General features: G+C 38.9%; 1 protein-coding gene across 4 annotated transcripts in view; it reads right to left on the minus strand.

Annotated features, from left to right (window-relative positions):
* BMPR1B (bone morphogenetic protein receptor type 1B) overlaps positions 1–13,252 on the minus strand; it is a 142,156-nt gene that overhangs the window by 46,180 nt on the left and 82,724 nt on the right. The window contains exon 1 of one of the 4 annotated variants that reach the window (XM_014875279.2): positions 10,783–10,874. The exons of the other annotated variants lie outside the window; for them this stretch is intronic. Within the exon in view, the coding sequence (XP_014730765.1) occupies positions 10,783–10,801 (19 nt within the window). The 5' untranslated portion in view covers positions 10,802–10,874. Of the gene's footprint in view, positions 1–10,782; positions 10,875–13,252 lie in introns of those variants that run through there. 4 annotated transcript variants of the gene reach the window in all.

The raw sequence follows: 13,252 nt of genomic DNA on the forward strand, positions 1-13,252 counted from the left end.
GCGTGGGTCTTGTAGAGACTTCACTTACAAGAAGGTGGCTATGCTCACCAATATGAATTTAAAATATTGAAATTATTATTTTTTCCCCTTTTCTTCTTTTAATCTATTTAAAAGAAATGAAAATTGTCATCCAGTTAAGTTTCATTGCTTTCAGCTCCAGTCAATCTCTAAAAATACTCCAAGACATAAGAACAAGGGGCCTACAGCAAATACGTTTTTCAAGCTGAGATGCTGTGTTGTTCCAGAGAGAAAGAAAAATATTTTCCCAAGCTTTCAACTTTTCATTTGTATAAAATAGTGTATTTTGCAGCTAGGTAAAGATGTAAAACTAAACTTCTTCATTAGTGTAATGCACTGTAACTCACTACAAATACTGTTAACATACCTAAATGCATGAATTGTGCAACATTTTCCATCAGAATGTGAAAGGAAATAGATGCCAAATACAGGGTAAAAGAATACAAAAAGTCAGCTTTCTTCCATAAAATAGCAGAATTCTTAAAGAAAGTGTTGGTGGTCAAGTCGGACAAATAAGAGGCTGCTTCCATGCCACTACATCCTGACTACTGGTTTGATCAGCCTTAACAAAGAAATAAGGAAAAGTATTTGGATATTCAGTAAATAACACAAGGGCTATTATTTACCCATAAAGTTATCTGAAATTACTCCCTCTCAGCTTGTATTTCTTATTGCTGTTCTTTTAATGCACCACTGCTAAATCAATTCCCTACACAACTTTTCAATAGAGGAATGATTTGCTGAAGTCCTTTCCTGGAGGGGGACCACACCAGATAAAAACAACCATTATCACAGTGAGTTCCAGACAGATGAAGAAGAAAAAGGGTAAAAAACATTTTTAAAGATGAATGTGATTATTATAGACATTCAAACTTTTCTACTTGTAATATTTTATATTTCTACACTGCTTTCCTTTCCAAAGTAGCTTTCCCTTGGACTGAAGCTGGTGGACAGAAGATCAATATCTGTGAGTTAAAGAACCAGATTTATCTGTATGTCCAGACACTAGAAAAACACTTCCAAAAAGGGCAGTTGATTTACTCCAACACAGAATTCACGTTTTTCTCCTTATGTTACCATCATGCTCAAGGAAACACATTTCAAAGATTTAGTACTGCAATCAGCAGAAAATCAATGTAAACACGTAAATATGCATGACACCAGAAAGTATGTCAGATTTAGTAATTTTCTTCTATAAAATACACCACAGTTAACTAATCTTAGCCAAAAATCTGGGTAAGGTCCCCAAAAACTGCAGGTCCTTACATTGGAAACACCTTCTTTGTCCACCAACAGAAATGATATGGGACACACATGGTACAAACCCAGGAATACCGATCGGAAATTCAGCTGCAACTATGACTAATGTTTGCCAAATTGATAGTGAGAGACTGCTGCAGGAGCCTCTTCAAGGAGCAGAGCCAGAGGGCACAAATTCCAGCAGCTGGGCTGTACCAAGAGAAGTCAGAGGGAGTATTACTGGGGAGGAAATGTCATGGGTACTCTCTGTTATCTTTGCTTTGGAAATTGGCTTAGAACAGGAGTTCAAAACCTTGAGTCCATACATGAGAAAAACATGAAGCTCACATCAAGCCTAGAGATGAAGGAAGTGTTGGTAGGCTAAACACAACTTCTCCACTAAATGTTAGCCACCTAACCTGAAAACAAGCAAGAACAAACCTTTTAATAGCTAGTTGAGGGAATAAAGTTAATAAACTTATGTTCAGAAAAGTCTAAAATACACTCTGAGAGAAAAAGCCAGTATTTTCTTGTACTACATATTTTTCTTACTCAGCAACAGAATTTCTTATCTATGAAAATCATTATAAGAAATCAACAAACCTAAGAAGCTACATTTAAAGAAAGAAGAAAAAGATGAAGTGTTAAATACAAAACCAACAGAACTAGAATTTTGTAATCTATTCTACATCCTGCTGGCTGTAGTTCCAGGAGGTGATACACTCAGGCTATAAACAACCCTACTTCTTTGGTTTTATTCTCAACAGCACCTTCGATGTGAGCTATTAAAGTGAGCAGACTCAAATCCAAAGCTTGCTGTGTTTCAGGAAGCAATCAGTGATTTCTGAACTGTTCATACAACTTTAGTACAGTGCACAATCTAAAATTTTCACCCCCTTAAAAATCCTAAAGTTAGAGAATGAAATCCAAGGTTTTAGTACAAGCATTTTTAGTTTTGCCATCACCTGCAATGGCTTTAGCATTTCACAGCAAGATGTCACCTTCAGAGAATTCCTCTTTCTTTCTCTGTCAGTTAGAAAAAGTAAATTTAAAAATTTACTTAGTGAAGTAATTCCCCTGTTTCTTGCCTATATCTTAGTTCCCACTGAAAATAAATTGAGTTATGATGTTAAAAATTAAGGTGAAATAAAGACCAGCATGCACTGTAATAGATTTACAGGGTCCCTTTTGGATTTCACATTCATTGTTCTCTAACCCATAAAATACTAGGAAACGTCAGGAAGAAGTCAAAACCCTTGAGTTAAAAACCTCACACTCATTCAGAAAGAGATTATTAGGAACCTCAGGAACCACAGTATTCTAGCATCATATTTCTGGTTCCCTTCACTAGTATAAAATGGTTTCAAATTTGGCAATAATATTAATCAAGTGTTTTAAGACCACTTTTTCCTTTCCCTGCGAAGTTTCTCCTTCTTAGCACTCTCAGGAGTATTTGCTTCTGCCAAAGGTAAAATCAGTTTTTGCCTGTAACAATCATGGCAAAATAAGACTCAGCACACTTCCAGAAAGGAACAGATGTACTTTATATAGATCATTGTATCAGAATAGTTCAAAATACTGCCAAATTAAAGGTGAAAAAAGCCATGCTTTTCAAACATGCTTGCAAGAAACCAGCATAATCATGGCACTCCATCAGTATGTTGTACTACTTACAGAAGTTCAAAAAAGTTCAGAAAAACAGATTCTTTCTAATTTTTGCACACTTCTTTTAGAGAGACTTCAAACTAAAATATGTGAACAAGGGGCGAGGGAGGGAAAGCACCCCATTGAAAAATAGCCAAAAATCATCAAACATCTTAGAGCTGTGGGAGGAACAGGGAATAAACCTATTAAAGAACAGAGGCACTAGAAAATTTCCCTTAGAAATATCTTCTCCCTATCCCTGAAGAATTTTACCATTTTCCTGTATGTCAGTATTTGTTGTTTTATTTGCCCTACAGCAGACACAGATCATCTGACCAGTGTCTCCTTTCTGTCACTTCCATCCTTTTCCAGGAGAAAGTCAGCTCAATCAATACTCCTTCCCACTTCCCGCTTCCTTCCGCAGAGGATCACCAAAATCCTCCAGATGACATCACAGGGCTGTCTGACAGGTGGGACCCAACCTTTCCTCAATCAAGCCAGCTGTAAGATTTTAACAGGCTGACATTCAGCTTTGTCTCAACAAAAGGTGTCCAGGGGTTCATCCAAGGAGAAGAAAAAGATGGAGGACAATGTGCTCAAGCTATTAGTCCTGCTTATGAACTTCTCAACCCATCCTGCAGCAATTAGGTATCAGCAAAGGACTCTATTTCCACAGTAACGCCAGCTAGGGAGCAGTTCTTGCCAAAAGAAACACCCCTTTGCCAGCAGGGATGTGCAGGTGTTTCCCCACTCCTAATTTTGTAGCCCTTGGTTGAGGTACCCCTTCATCTTGCAGTCCCAAATCATCATGTGCTAGGAGTTCCCTAAGGTGTAGATATTATTGTTAAAGAAAGACAAATGATGGAAATTGAAACCTAAATAATCCGATTTACATTCGATTTAAGCTCTAAAGAAAGAAAAAACAGTGATTGGTGGAATTTGAGCAGGTGTCCTAGTCACCTAGTCACCAAAGTTGCCTCCCACATAACACAATGATAAAGAATAATTTTCTGGACCCATCTTTCCACAATACCTAAACATTTCTTTTGCTCCTCTTTGCCTGTAGGCAGACAGCTTACATTTAGGCAGTAAAGGAGGTGGCACACTGTACTCCCACAGTTTGCATACATTTCATTTTTTTGCACTTTGTGTTCACAAATGACATGGATTAGAAGCAAGTATGTGCCTTGCAAAGGAAAACAGGACACAATGTCTGAAACACTTCAACTCAGTGCACTGTTTTGATGCCTCCTGCCAAAACCAGACACAGTGATGCTCTTCTGCCAGCTGTGGTCTGCAGGACACCGATGAAGATCTTTTTTCTCCACACAAAGCTATCTAAAGCACAACTTCTCCACCCTCCTATTCCAAAGATGTGTGTTTCAGGCTGCAGTAGATTTTCTCCTTTCAACCAGCAGCTCTGTGACACAACCCAGAGGCTGAAGGAGATGTAAACTATTTACCCTGCCTGGGCGTGCGTTACTTTTGCAAGCCAGCGGGCCAGCCTCCCCGGGCCATGTTTGTTTATAAGGCAAGCACTCCTGCTGGGTGCTCGTGGAAGGGTGCCTGGGAGTTTCTGTTTCAGGAAAGCCTCTGAGTGATCTGCATTTCTGGCAGGAGAGATGCTTTGTTTAACTTGAAAATGGCTTTGAAAAGCAGCACAGCAAGTGCATTATCCCTGTAGAACCCGGTGTCACCAATAATGCTGCCATACGAGTGAGAGGAGAAGACACACCCATGGAGAAATCCGAATGGAAGGACTAAGTAACCTTGCAAATCTCCCAGTTAAAATATGGATGATCTGGTTTCACATGGTGGCTGTGTACTTTCTCTCCCTCTCTCTTTTTCACTCCCAGCTCTGTAATAATTCTCCCTGGATGGTCTCTCTGTCAGCCATTATGCATTTTTTGAAGTTTTTGGTTTGTTAGTTTGGTTTTTTTGCTTTGTTGGGTTTTTTTTGTTTTGTTTGTTTTGTTTTTGTTTTGTTTTCAATAAAATAGGGGTGCCAAACCTTCAGAATGACTGTGTCAGGAAAATCGGAAATAAGCTCAAGTAAGTTACTGAAGCTTCCTCCACCTCCAGCCAACCTGTAAATGCAATTTTGAATGCATATTGTTCAGATCACACGATTTGGTTTATTTTCTAGATTATTTACTCTTTCTTGAAATCATTGTATTTTGGGGTTTGTTGCTTAGAACTAGGTCAATGTTTACATGGAGATGTTATTTTGAAAGAAAAGTATTTACATTTTACTGAGAACAAGTTGTACTCACAAAAATTCTCCACTCATTTACTTAAAACAATTAGTCAAGTGTAACTCAAATTTGTGAGTACTTTGGGCCAAAACCTAAACATTTTTCTGCAAGTCTGTATTTTCTCATGCTTTTTAATTTTCTTTTCAATCAGATCTATCCATCATATCACTTTCCAGTTTTCAAGAAGAAAACTTAAGAATAATGACGAAAAAGAATATTGGAAATTTCCTATTCTATCAATACATTCTAGCAGGATTCTAGTCACACACTAGACTAAAAAAAAATGCAAGACAATGCGAAGTAAACTGTATTTTCTCCCAAAAGTGGAAATGCTGGAGAGTCAGCACTTAGAAAACTCACAGGCAGTCATGTCACATATCGAGACAGTCAAATATCTACAATTATGAAAAAATTCACAAAAGCCCTCTTCAGATGTGAAAATAAAGTGATCTGCTGGATCCTAGCTGAAACAAATCAGCATTCCACCACCTTCTCAGTATTCAAGACTTTGTCACAGTAGGCAGCAGAAATTCGGGAAATACCCATTCCACAAATTTACCTCAGAGGTTTGGTCTTACAAAGATATCAATGATTCACTTAGAACTAATGCTGGGGTTTAATAAGGCTTAATGCAAATCACACTCCGGTTGCTTTTAATTTTTGGGTTTTTTTAATTATGTGAGGACGCTGCCATTTCACACTGATGATTAAATCCCAGAGGTGAAACAAGGCTTCAGCCACAGCTGGGGCCAGCCCTTCTGGATAAAAACGTATCATGTAGGACACAGAACATATTTCTCACGGAATCACAGAAAAGTAGCATTTTGAGAGGCAGGGAATTGTCTAGAATTGTCTACCTCTCCTTCAGTAGCAAACCCCAAGCAAATAACTCAAGTCTTTTGCAAACATTCTACTGTGTGAAGGCTGATTGTGCTTCTTTCCATTTACTTACTAAGAGACAGCAAGGAAGAGAGAAGGAAATAACTAACATAAAATACAGGTGGCATGAAGAAACAAGGCTGGCTAAGAATCGTGTCTCCTCGCCCACTGCTGCTTTGCAGCATGCATTGCTTCACACACCACGCAAACTTCTTAGGGCAGGCTCATTTTCACTCCCACCACAGCTTCACTTCTGTTAGCACAGGGCTGCTTGAGTTCAGTATTGAAGGAGAAGGTTTAAAGATGCCTTTCAAGCCCTGCATGGCTCTCTGACCAGCATGGCTACAAGCCTTGATAGTTGATAGTAAAGCAACTGCAAGCTTCAGCATCAAATATTAGACAAATTCAGTACTGATTACATGGCAGTCCTGATGTGTAAGTCTCTACTAAGCTACAGGGAGGCCTTAAGAAAAGCTCTCCAGCTCTGGCAGCAACCCTCATCCCAGTTTGGACTTTTAAGGGTAACTTCAGTATGCTTCACATAGCACACTACTACTAACAACCACTTGTCACTCCTTTTCTATCTCCTCTGCTTTCAGCCCACCTGGCAGGGTTACTACTTAAACCAACAGAAATACATTTTTCAGTAACATTTTTAGGGTATTAAATACCTTTTCAAGATCACAACGTATCAGATGCCCAGCTTTTCTTTCCCAGTCTTTCAACAGTTAGTGTTCAAAATGTCAGTCATGACAACATTCTGTAGGATATTTTGCTGTTAGTACAGAACAAATATTTAGGTAGAGAACATGTAAAATCTGTGGGGCAAATCTTAATAATTGCTACTGACTGCAGAGAGTAGTGCTGCAAAGAGAATTTACAGGTCTACTTTGAGTGGTGTAATATATTATTTTTCATAAATATTTGCCCCTGAAAATGAAACCAACTCATAAAACGGTCTTCATTCTCCAGAGAGACCTGTACTTTGCATCAGTATATCCTGCTAGGATAAGACTGCATGAATATTGTTCCCCACAGAATAATAGGAGAAGGCTGAAGAAAATCTCACTAGAATGAGATTTTCACTCAACAACTTAATAACTCTAGAATGAGAGTTAAACTTTGCCAAAAACCACCTACAAAGAAAACCCCTCTTTATTCACCAGCTCAGATATTAACCTTCATTTACGCAACTTAAAGTGGAAGTTATAACCTGAAACCTGGTGTTTGTAAGTAAAATGCCCATTGTCATAGCATTATAAACGAAACTTGCTCACACTGGATATGTGTCTGTACTTCAACCACCTTGTTGCCAACTGTGTGAAAAACAGCAATGAAGGTGCAGAAGAGAACGGATTCAATATTTTTATGTTGGGGTTAGTTTCAACTATTTGGCAATAGGATTTACTTCCATGCTCTACAGATTAGAGGCAAAACAGCTATTTGAATTCTTTCTCCATTATCACCTTTTCTGTCTCCCAGAAGTTCACCTTTATTCATTAACAGAAGAAAGAGAGAGTTGAAATCCTCTCAGTCAAAACACTGCCTTTTGTTTCTCATAATACACTGGGATTACTTTTGTAAAGAGGACAGAATGCTGCCCTTTGCTGGGATTTTGTGCAATAAATACTATCTATTATTTAATGATTTTAAAAATGTTTGAACCAATGACAATTTGGGGTGAGAAACTTCTGAGTCTAACAACTTGGGCTTTAAACTGCCATGCATGTCTCCACTGTATCTTTTAAAGTGTGATTCCAGTTCTCATCTCAGTCTTCTAAGTGCTGACAGAAGTGCAGCCTTCAAGTCCAGTGCTGTTTCTCATACATTGAATAGATGCTGATGGACACGCTTGCAAGCAGACACATTCAGTCTATAGTAAACAGTGAGAAATATTTTGGGAGGAGCTGAAAATGAAACTCTGGCATTTCCTTCAGAAGGTATAAAACAACACAGCGATCTTAGGAAGCATTATTGTGATGAAAGAACCCAATAGCACAGCTGTGTGAAAAAAACAGACAAATAATGCTCGTTCAGTTAAAAAGAGATACATTGCTAAGGCCCTTTGACACTCTTTTGTAGAGATGCTCATTCTCCAGATCCTGAATAGACTGAAGAAATGCTAATGTTTAATTTTAGAAGAGTTTTCAAATTTTTTAATAGATCATCGACAGCCATCCAATTCAACTAATGTGCATATATTGAGACCCAGATATTCCACAGGACCACGAATGTCTTTGCAAGGGCAGAGATGGGAGACTACATCTCATTCTCTTCTCTATGCTGCCTGAATGTGCACAAATTGCAGACTGGAATAAAATTTCTGCATTTCTGGGAAAAGCAGCTGGATTTAATTCTGTGTAAATTTTCCCTGCAGTGTTTTGTCCTATCTATTGAACAGTAAACTATCACCTCAGTCCTCCTCATAGGCAAAATAACAAAGGAGATAATCCTGATTAGGTCTAACATTGTCTGAATCACATTTATGTTCACCCTGACAAAACAGGTCACAGAAGTTAATCCAGTCTGCAAAAACATCTAGAACTAGAAAACCCATCAGGCAGAGTACAAGTCATATGCCCAGTCACCTGACATGAGCTACACACCCCATCTTAGCAAGAATTAACCCACGGCAAAAGTTTAACCATTGGCAACCTCTTCAACTTCCTTCCTTTCCTCTCTTCTCTTTTCCAAGTTTCCCAGCAACAAAAATAGAGCTAGCAATACATAAAAGGAAGGTGAATTGCATCCTTGTATATAAAATCTTTAAAAATTGGAGATTTGCTGATGATTCTTAATCGAAAGGCCTAAAAGAGGGAAGACTCTGCAGGGAGAAGTTTGTGTTAACATAACCTTTCTAAGGAAGGTGAACAGGGAAAATGCATCAGAAAAAGTCCTCCAGGAGAGCATATAAAAGACATTCTCTGTAACAGCAATCAGAGGGAGCCTAAAGTTTATCTTTAGGGAGGTTGCATTTTTATTCCCCCTCAGGCTTGACCAGACACCATACTTTGCTGCTCACAAACTGGCTGGACAAGGAAAACATGTGCTGACAGTTTGGTTATCACCAAAATGAAGGTGTCAGCCTTACTCTGAGCTCACTGAACTGAACAATTGTGTAAGCTCATCCAGAAGCATTTCACTGCTAATGGCCAGCAAGCCAAGTTGCTGGTTTGCTCATTTCCTTCTATGAATATGCGCCAACACACCTGAATCTTACACAGAATAAAGGAAAATCCAGAAAGCTGCTGCTAAACTTACTGCTTATAATGAAATCACTGCAAGATCTTTTTATGCAGACCTTTTTTGGGCTGTTTTCCAGGATGAAGCAACAGCTGTCTTTGCCAATCTCCTCACAGGCAAAGAAAATTTTCAAGATTAATTGCTCTGATAGAAAACAGGAGATTTTTTTTTCCCTTTGCTTTGTTAGTGTTGCTTCTCCTGCAGTCAAGTTTCTATCCTGGAGGCTCTTCCAACTGTGAATTAATTACAGGTTTGATAAGCTACATACCTGTTGTTCATATAGATCAGGAGTGGTAAACTTAAAATCCCCTTTTATTTCCTAGAAGACTTTATTTCCTGCAAGACTGTAAAATTAATTTGCCACTTCTCCAAGGAGGCTGATGGGAGGTGATTGCTGATATTCTCCCATGGTTAGAAGTGCAGCAAAAGGAGACCTCTGCTGAAAATCGGGCTTTAGCAGAGGACAAGGGCCTGAAAACATGGCAATCCTTGCTCTTCCCTTGAAGAGCTTCCAACTAGCCCATCAATGAAAGTAGCAGAGCCCATAATCCAGATTGCTGGGTGCCCTTGATGAAATCCATGCTACACAGGATGTCGTCCTTTTTAACTAGGACATTTAACAGATGGATATGGCCAAGAACCAGAATCGCCTGTTCTTGTTTAAGAATAAGCTCTCCACCCAAACAAAGTATTAAGGTGTCACTCTGTATAATAAATACATGACTTGCTATACAAAGAAGCAGAGTTGAATGGCTTTGGCCTTGTCTCAAACTAATTTATTTTAAGTCTATATATAACAAGTTCCTCTGACAATGAATTGTGTAACGTCTACAAGACAAAAACCGGCACACTTCGTTAGTTACAGAAAGACAGGTGAACTGACAGAAACTTCCACTTAGTGCTTTACTGGCTGCCTGCCATAGTTTGAATGGGGGCAATTATGAAAAAATTGAACACATGACTTTAATAAGCTTCAATATAGATCGCTGTCTGGTGGAAAGAGGGCTTTACAATAAGTTACTCTGGGTCTAGTCTTTGCTGCTAAGAACAAATGTGTTGTTTCAGATGTCAATCATTTATTCTTGGTATTATTTGAAAAGGTTAGCAAGAATACTGACGTGTGGAATTGCAGGTGACAGGAAGCAGCCACAGCACTAATCTCCCCCCACATCCTGTGAGATAGCCAGGCTCTCTCCCTGCCAGGGGGAAGCATCTCCCTGAGCACAACAGGGATGTGGCAACAGCACCTGACTCCAGGAATGCTCAGCAAAGAGCAGGTGCCACTGCTGCAGGGGTTCAACATCAGCCTCTCCAAAGGGAGTTGTTCTCTGCCCACAGCTGAGCACTGGACAGTTCACAGATAAATGAAAAATTATCAAATATTCAGGATGGACATGACTTGCTGCAAAGGTGTCCCTCAGGGGTTTTACAGTTCAAGCTCCCACCTCCAGCAATTGAACTAGCTGTGAATAAGACAGCAAATAATGCATCACTTCACACTCACCATGAGATAGGGGAGGCATCAGTGCAGCAGTAAACGCTTGTTCCACGTTTTGAGCAGCTTAAATGAAAGCTGAAGTTTGGATGAACCACCAAATCTCCTTGCCAACCAATGCTCTTCCTCCCCCGGTCAAGCACAACCTGCCTTTTTCAAAAAAACTCACATTAGCCCCCAGGGGGACTACTCTTCCCGCAATAAAGGTCTGCAGGGAATAAAGGTCCTCAGTCTCCTTCAGGACTGAAGCAGTCACTGGCCCTCTTGCATGAAAGCCTGCCTACATGTGAGCCATAGAAATCCAGGCTTGCTGGAATTGCTCACATGGGAACTGGGGCAGAGAGGCCGACCAGAGCAAGAGCAGCAGTGGTCCCAGCCTCCCATACAATTTTTTCCTAATTCCCTAGCAGAAGAAGCAGTGGGACAGTTCCTTTCCATCCCCATCTGCCAACTCCAGCTCCATTCCCTGGCAGCACTGAGGATGTATTTTCATGTGCTGCCACCGATATTATTATATTCTGTAATTTCGACCTGCTCCCAAACCATCTGTAAAAATAATAGCAATTATTAACAAGCTGAACAATGTGCACTTATGACAAACCCATACGAGACATTTCTGACACACAACAAATTCAGTAAGAACAAGTCCAAACTGTCATAATTTGGCACACAAATGCAATGTGGAGAACAACTGGCTAGTCAATAATCTGCAGCACCAGACAGGAGGTCACTGACTTAATGTGAGTCATGAGTGTAATAATTTATGAGAAAGCACAATATCAGGAGATATCAATAGACTCTTCTGTGTAAGAAAGGATAAACAAGCTCCTGCTTCAGCAGGAAGCTGAGCTCCTGCTCAGAGCAGGAAATTCACTTTAAGAGCAGTGTTGTGCTTTGGGCAGCATCGCTCTCAGGGGAGAAAAACTTGTGAAAAACAAATCCAGAAAGTCACAAAAACTACTTTCACCAATTTGAAAACAATTAATTATGAGGACAAATTAAGAGATTTGTTCAGTCTAGTGACAAGGGTCACATGGTAACAGCTCTGAAATGAGTAAAAAGGCTCTGCAAAGCCATATTAAATGCACCTCTGCTCCATATGCTCTTGTACAAGGTGAGAAACAAAGGCTGAAATTTGAACACTGAGATCTCAGGCATCCAGAAGATCAAGTTTTCTTTGAAACCCTAACAATGAATGGAAACAGATTGTTTACAGAGGTGGAAGAGCAAACATTTCTTCCCAAAAGTTTAAAAAACCTTTAGGACAAATAGGTGTCAGAAATGGTTTAGGTGAAGTGCCTTCAGGTGGAGGGACAGCCTAGACAATTCAAAGTTCTTTGCAGACCTACTGTCTGTCATTCTTTACAAATTTACCTCAAAATGCAAATTCAACTCATTCAAAAACTAAATCTGTCTTAATTTTTAGTATATAAAAAATATTTCAATGGAACTCCGCTTTTAATTTCATAACATTGATATTCTAAGTTGGCCTAATGAACAATAAAGAAAATAACCTAAATCCAAATTGTTTCAATGTAACATTCATAAAACACATATTATGGTATTACAGAGACTCTGTATTACTGTTAATTGCTCACCAAGCCAAAACATCTATCCTCCACAGAGTTCCTACCAAGATAATTCCATCACTGGAATTCCAAGATTCCAACAATACTGTTCCCATTATCACATTCACATCAAAATATGAACAGAGGTTAGATCAGTTGTAGCATCAGTCTTGGTAACAAGTCTGATATCCTATAATCATAAAATGGTTTGAATTCTAAGGGACCTTAAAGATCTTAAATGTCATCTAGTTCCAAGCCTTCTGTCTCACACTGTTCTCTCCAAAGAGAAGTTTTTTTAAAAAAGGAAAACAACAGCTGAAGAATTGCTAAGGATCTCAGGGAGAAATTGTTATGAAGAGAGACACTGAATCTTTGGAAATAGGACTACAGTATTTTGTTTTTTCCTCACTCTGGAGACTCAGAAGTTGCAGCAGGCCTTAAGTTAAATTAAAACATGTTTTTATTATACTTTGAACATTGCAGTGTGTTTCTTTGATCATAATAGCTTAATCTCGGAAGAACAAAGCAGCATTAAAAATCGTTCTCTAACTCTACCCATGTTTCCCAATCTCCTCTGAGATTATTTTTAATGCAGGCAAGAAAACATCTCTTTTGAATAAGAAAATCCATATCACATTTGTCTCCAGAGCTTTAATTGTTTAATGCTATTTCCCTAGGAAGATGTTCAGTTTCACCTACACAACCCCTTTTTTTTTATTTTCCAAAGGGCTAATGAATATTTTGAAATACAAAGCTACTTTATAAACTGCCTTGATTTTTCAAATTAGTCAAACTGAAGCTGTAATAAATAACACAATTTATAATGCCTTCCCCTATGTATGAGATCTCTTGTGAATAGCAGCTTCTGCCAGTTGGGGTTTTGGTTTTCAGAACAGTAAAATTTTGCTTTC

Source organism: Sturnus vulgaris, chromosome 4 (genome assembly GCF_052056855.1).
Source record: "Sturnus vulgaris isolate bStuVul1 chromosome 4, bStuVul1.hap1, whole genome shotgun sequence".
Classification (NCBI taxonomy): Eukaryota; Metazoa; Chordata; class Aves; order Passeriformes; family Sturnidae; genus Sturnus; species Sturnus vulgaris.